This window comes from Myotis davidii, unplaced genomic scaffold (genome assembly GCF_000327345.1).
Source record: "Myotis davidii unplaced genomic scaffold, ASM32734v1 scaffold1229, whole genome shotgun sequence".
In the NCBI taxonomy this organism is placed as follows: domain Eukaryota; kingdom Metazoa; phylum Chordata; class Mammalia; order Chiroptera; family Vespertilionidae; genus Myotis; species Myotis davidii.
The window spans coordinates 8934-15924 of NW_006300021.1; the positions used below are offsets into that span (position 1 = coordinate 8934).

General features: G+C 40.5%; 1 protein-coding gene across 1 annotated transcript in view; it reads left to right on the forward strand.

Annotated features, from left to right (window-relative positions):
• Positions 1-2543: 2543 nt before the first annotated feature.
• The window catches only part of LOC102756922 (olfactory receptor 5AN1-like), a 9417-nt gene continuing 4969 nt past the window's right edge, over positions 2544-6991 (forward strand). Inside the window, 3 exon segments of the mRNA XM_015571998.1 lie at positions 2544-2603; positions 2605-2743; positions 2746-3267. Of these exon segments, the coding sequence (XP_015427484.1) occupies positions 2544-2603; positions 2605-2743; positions 2746-3267 (721 nt within the window).

A 6991-nucleotide genomic window follows, 5' to 3' on the forward strand; every position in this document is an offset into this window, starting at 1 on the left:
TGCTTATGTCTGCTTTTTTCTTTCATTTGTTCCTTCTGCCATCCTTAGATTTATTCGTTTTTAATCTCAGTTTTTTAGTTAATTGACCTTTTTTTCATTTTTATTTAATAGCAAAACCTTTTAAGTGAGAAAGATAAATATCACACAATCTCACTCATTTGTGGAATATAATGAACAACATAAACTGATGAACAAAAACAGATCCAGAGACAGAGAAGCATTGATCAGACTGCAAACCTCAGAGGGAAGGCAGAGGAGAGAGGGGAAAGGGGGAGAGATCAACCAAAGGATTTGTAGGCATGCATATAAGCATAACCAATGGACACAGACACTAGGGGGGTGAGGACACTAGCTGGTGTGGCTCGGTGAATAGAGTGTTAACCTGAGGACCAAAGGATCCTGGGTTTGATTCTCATCAAGGGCACATGCCTGGGTTGCAGGCTCAATCCCCAGTAGGGGGTGTGCAGGAGGCAGCCGATCAATGATTCTCTCCATTTTCAGAGAGAGAAAATGATTGATATTGTATTTATATATAGTACTTGGTTTCAGAAATCAATAAAAATAGATTTCTTTTTTAAAAAAGAAAAAAGAACGGTATGAGAAAAAGCTGACAGAAGAGAGCCAAGATAAACACCCAAAACAAAAGAAGAAAGCTGCAGAGTCTTTGATAAATAACAAGCAACTAAAAATAAGGTTTAATTAGAAATGATAGCATCTGACCTGGTTCAGAAAAGCAATGTGACAAAAAAAGAAAAAAGAAAAAAAAAAGAAAAGGTTCTCTGAGATTAAAACCAGCTTCCCTAGTTTAACATAGTTCTCTGTGTACAGTGGAGTTTTCTGTGGCAAGTTGATCTCTCGGGCATCTGTGGACACAAGCTTTGCATTGGTTACCATATAAAGGCTGAATGGTCCCTTCCCCTCAGGTACACACAAAATGTATTGAAAAATATTTTAATGCTTCCAGAAGGGACATGGCAAAGTGGGCATGAAATTAGAAGGGACAAAAATTCCATGACAGCTATGACTCCAGCTGCTGGAAGTCAATTCCAGCATGTTCAGCATGCATAAATGATTGCTTGCTGCCAGACAGCTGTCAGGGCATCTTAATCTACATGTTATTGCCTCCTACTGGCCAAACACCTGAACAGCCAGAGGCATTTCCTCAAATATGACAATGGACTGTGTATAGGAAACCTTGGCCTTTGAAGTGTATATCTCCATCTCACCTCACGACACAATTTGTTTATAAAAAGCATGGGGTCCTGAGACTAGGACTGCCGGAGTCCATTCATTGTCTTTACTAGCTGGGTTTGGACAGAGACCCCCCAAAAAAGGCTAGTAACCTTTGAAGTTCTAGTAAAGGTCAGAACTGTGAACTACCCAGTTAATTTAAGTAATAATGGTTGAAGCTTCTCCACCTTAGTTCACTTAATTCCTTAGGTACTTATGTAGATCTTTGTTGATTATTGTTGATCAGATACTCCTGGAGATCTGTTGATGAGTTAATCAGGTACTCTGCCTATTCCTGAAAATTGTCTGCTGATGTGTGTCATTAAAACCTCCTTACCCTAAGGGCTACTCCAGATGAATAAAAGCTTGGTGAGACCTGAGCAAAGGAGGAGGAAGTCTTTCCGGACTTGCCCGCCTGGTCCCCCGGGATTGCAAAATTATCTTGTGACTCTTTCTTTCATTTGTTGTGTGGCTCTTCTTTCAGATACCGAACCCTACTCCACGCGGGTCGTGGAAGGAATCACTCAGCATCTGGCCCCCGTTTCCTGCTTGAGCAGGGTTTGGGGCACCATTTTGCAGTATACAGGGCTATACATTAGCTTTCTTGTCTATGCATTGTGGGAAAACAGCCTTCAAGGCTGGTGAGCTCATTTTTGGCGTCCCAAACAAGGCAAAACTGTGCACCCAAGCTCTCTGGACAGACAGGACCACTGGTCAGTTCTGTAGAAGGTCAAAGTCACTGGCTGGTCTTTTGCCTCAAGTGCTGGTGAGCCACGCAGGTTCTCTGGCCAGGTTTTCTGGTTGGATGAGCCAGGGGATCCACTCAACAGTAGGTGGGGCTATGAGTTAGCTTCCTTGCCTGGGAAGACCGTGTTGGGGGCCCATAGGTGGTGTATTATAGTAAGAATATGCAGATTATGACCTGCTGAATGAAGAGGCACACTTCAACCACATCAGGTTGACAGGTATCTCATTCAGTATCCAAGCTCTCACTTTGGAAAGGAAAGAACCCCTAGGTTGTTTTGATCAAAGGCACAGTTTCAATATACTCACACAAAGAAAGTAAATTACCAGACGTTTCACTGAGAGATGCTGGAAATTGGAATGAGCCAGGGGTTGGGTAGTTCTCCATCCCAGCTCATGAGTGAGCTGGAGATAGAGAATCTTCCATCCGGGACAGTGAAGCATTTCCCCTTGTTTCCAGTGCTCATTGGAGGAAAGAAATGGAACATTTAAGAACTGTAATGCTATCATTTCACCTGAGTTAGCAATGCATTCTGTTGTCTCTTTCTGATTTTAGGAACAACAAGCCAATGATTTATGGAAGAAATATTACAGAGATCACCCATTTCATTCTCCTGGGATTCTCAGATTTTTCCCAGGATTATAGTAGGGCTGTATGTTGTATTCCTGTTGATCTACATTATGACTCTGACTTGGAACCTGAGCCTCATCATCCTAATAAGAATCAACTCCCACCTCCAAATGCCCATATACTTCTTCCTTAGTAATCTGTCTTCACAGATATCTGCTTTCTGACTTCCACAGCCCCCAAGTTGCTGTCGAACTTTTTCCAGGAGCAGCAAACTATAATCTTTGTGGGCTGTGCTTTTCAGTACTTTATCTTTTCAGCCATAGAAGTGAGTGAGTCTTTTCTCATGACAGCTATGGCTTATGACGGATATGCTGCCATTTGTAACCCAGTTCTCGATACATCAATCATGTTGCCTAACCTCTACGTTTGGGTTGTGCTTGGGTCCTATTTGGCTGGACTTTCTGTTTCTATATCCAAACTGTGTGTCATACTTCAGCTCCACTTCTGTGGGCCTAATGTCATCCACCACTTTTTTGGTGACATATTTCAACTGGTAGTCCTGTCCTGCACTGACACTTTCTTTGTACAACTCATGATGGCTATATTGACACTGATCTTTGGAATAATAAATGCCCTAGTCATCATGACATTCTATGTCTATATTGTCTTCTCCATCATGAACATCACTTTATCTACAGACAGGTCCAAGTCTTTCACCACTTGTGCTTTTTATACCTCAGGTATGTTTGTCTACTTGAGTTCCAGTTCTGGTGTTTCCTCCAGGTTCAAAGATTTGCATTGGTCTTTTACAGTGTGGTGATTCCCACACTGAATCCCTTGATTTACATCTGAGGAAGAAGGAAATCAAAAATTCCTTGAAGAGGTTGCAAAAGAAGAGAGGGTATTACTGAGGTCAACAGTCCTGATGTTTTGACAAATTTATCTCATTGGAATCACCTTAATCCACAATAATATGCACATTAATGGAGTGTAATAAAATTCATACCAGCTTTGAACAAAGAAGGCTTAATTAGGCACAGATAACATGACCAAATGGAACCACAGCTGACTGGTGGCTACACAAACCCAGTATCGTTAAGTTTGGGGATTCATTAATTTCCCCCTACATGAGCAGTATAGGGGGAAATTTATTTCACCATTTATTAATCTACCTGCAAATATATGTGAAATATCAAGGTTTAGATACTTGTTGCTTCTTTTTTGACTGTGAGATTGATCTCTGTTCCATCTCAGGCCTCTGAACTTAAAGGAGAGATACCCAGCAGATGCCCCCAGGGATGTAGAAACATTGTCTTCCAAATATTCTTATGCAGCATAGTCCAATGTTTGTTCTGTTTCTGACCATAATGGAAATAGATAGAGAGACGGGATATGTTTTCGTACCGAAACAAATCTATACAATTGGCCTAGTTGTGCCTTCTGGAAAAAACATGGCATCTTTTAGTGCTAATAATCTAATATATTTTTTCGTCACATCTCAGTCTCAAGCAGCTATAGTCTAAGAAGAAGGAGATGATTTGAATCATAGAGAGGAATGGAATGAAGTATGTGGTTACTTCAGTTCCATTTACTTGATTGAGTCCAATGATATAATTTCTTGCTTCTAGTGTCCAGTGCTGATTTCTAACGGGGGAGGATATTCAAAATCCATGTCACAGCCAATAGCAATTTCTGATACTGTGGGACTCAAACTTCTTTTTCTCTCCCCCATTAAGTCTTGATATTTACCCTTGGTTTTATAGTGCATTGGATTGCACTGCCAAGTTATTTCTGATATTTTAACCATTTGTTCAATTTGATGTGAGGAGACTTGTGTGGAAACTCATTGTAATAACAGAGTTACTGAATATTCAATATTGGAAAGACTAAGAACAAAGAAGGAAAACTGCCATAATTCTTTTCTATAGACTGTGTTCAATGGTTTATAACCTAGAGATTTGTGGTTGTATGGAGTGATATGATGGATGGAGTAGAATGGTTATAGTTATTTTAATGGTGATATTTTTCAGGAAACCTCAATGGTTATGAGAGGAAATAGATAGTGGTATAGGCAGGGTTCTTCTCTCTGGCCAGTTATTGGTATCTGAGGAGGAAATAAGGCTCGTGGTCATAGTGGTCTGGTTAAAAAGAAGAACAAGATGTGTAACAAGATTTGGCAGATTGTCCATACTTGAACAAACTGATATAAAGTAGATATTATTGTATTTATATATAGTACTTGGAGATTCATTGGATTTTTAATCAATGTTTAAGTGTTTCAGTTTTAACGAGTCACATGAATTGCTCTGTTTAATTAAGGATTGTAAGTAAAAAAGTAGTTGAAGCCTTTGTTAAATATCCCATGAATTTCCACATGTACAGGATTGAGAGAAGGGGATTGTTGAACCTCTTGGAGAGAACATGTGGGTTTAACATATGGCAAGAATACTGTAATAAGAATAAAGGATATTTGCTTAACCACCCCATCCAGGTATAGGTGTGTTCTTTGATGCATTGCTGTTTCAAATGTGTGAAAATATATGGGATGCCTGTCCCCAAAGGGCCATAGGGATTTGAACTTTGTTAGATATTAGTGGGGGATACTTCCACAATGTTTCACAGATGTATCTCTTGATGAGTTCAGATGAGCTCAGGGAGATAATGAATAAGAACTGCTGATGTTAAATAGAAATTAACATTCTGGGACTGCTGTGCATGGGTGAGGTTGCTGAGAACTGCTGTCTTCCAGGAACTGTCTCCATGGGCTTCTGTTGAGAACAATTAGCTAGAGCTACTGATGATAAATGCCATTGAAGTATTATTTTAAAGAAAAAAATGGGGAAAATAAAACACAGTTATTCTGACTTTCCCCTGAAAAACATTTAGACCAATGGGTACCTTGTGAATGGGATACTTTTCTTTATTTCTTTTCAGATGTTTTGTTGTTAGTGTTTGGAAACGCAACTAATTTCTCTATGTTGATTTTATATTTTGCAACTTTACCGAATTTACTGTCTAATTCTAATAGCTTTGGTGAAGTGTTTAGGATATTTTATATATATAAAATCACCACATGCAAATACATAATTTTACTTCTTTTCCCCCCAATTTAGATGCCTCTTACTTCTTTATATTGCCTAACTGCTTTAGTTCTATGTTGAATAAGAGTGGTGGCAGTGGCTATCCTTATCTTGTTTCTGATTTTAGATGAAAAACTCTAAAGTTTTTCCCACTGAGTATGATGTCAGCAGTGGGTTTGTCATATATTGCCTTTATTATGTTGAGATATGTTTCTTTTATACACAAGTTATTGAGAGTTTTTATCATGAAGGAATGTTGTGTGTTGTCAAATGGTTTTTCTACTCTATTGAGATGATCATGTGATTTTTATCTGTGATTTGTCAATGAGTTGTCAAATTTATTGATTTGTATTTGTTGAACCATTTAAAAATATTTTTATTGATTTCAGAGAAGAAGGGAGAAGGAGAGAGAAATATAAACATCAATGATGAGAGAGATTCATTGATTGGCTGCCTCTTGCACACCCCACACTGGGGATCAAGCCCGCAACCCAGGCATGTGCCTTGACCAGAAATCGAACCTGGGACTCTGCAGTCTGCAGGCCGACGCTCTATCCACTGAGACAAACCAGCCAGGGCCGAAGGGTCTTTTTCCTTATGATTACAAATGTAAGACATGCTCACTATGGAAAAACGGAGAAAGGAGATAAGTAAAAACTCCGCCTCTCCAATAGCACCCCTTCTCTTCCCAAGAGTGCCCACCCCCATGAAACATGTGGTGTTCAGCTTCTGCGTAGGTTCAGGGGACAGCAGGGCAGAGTGAGATGGCAGACCCTAGAGCAGAGGGCCCGTGTCCACGTCCCTGCTCAGCCACCGGTGGCCTTTGTTCTTTAACCCCAAGCTGAGTGTCCTCGCTTGTAAACTAAGACCCATAAGTAATTGAGGTAGAACAACAGCTGGCACATGTAAGTGTTGTTATTCTTATTTTTGCATGTATTTCCTTCTATAAAACTAATTTTTAAAAGACATAATGGGCCCCGTTCTGTACATACCATTTGGAACTTCCTGCCAGCATTTACCTGCATATGTGAGGCTTCATTTCCTATAGCACTTACGGATCACCTCATCTTCCCCTTTTCCCTCAAGCCTCTGGCACTGCTGGCCTGGTTTGGGGATGCATCTCCTGAGCCGGGGTACTTTGCGCCTTGCTGCTTTTTCCTGGGTGCCTTCCCCTTGCCTGGGAGCTCTGAGGACAACCTCACCACCTCTGTTGTTCTCCCCAGTTCCTGAGAGGGTCAGCACCGTCACCTTTCAAGGGGACTACAAGAAGAAGAACTACGAGAACACTCTGATGAGTTTTAAGGAGGAGATCGCCCAGATTGGGATGGTGAGAACCTGTGCTTTTGCTCCCCTCCCATCCTTGAGC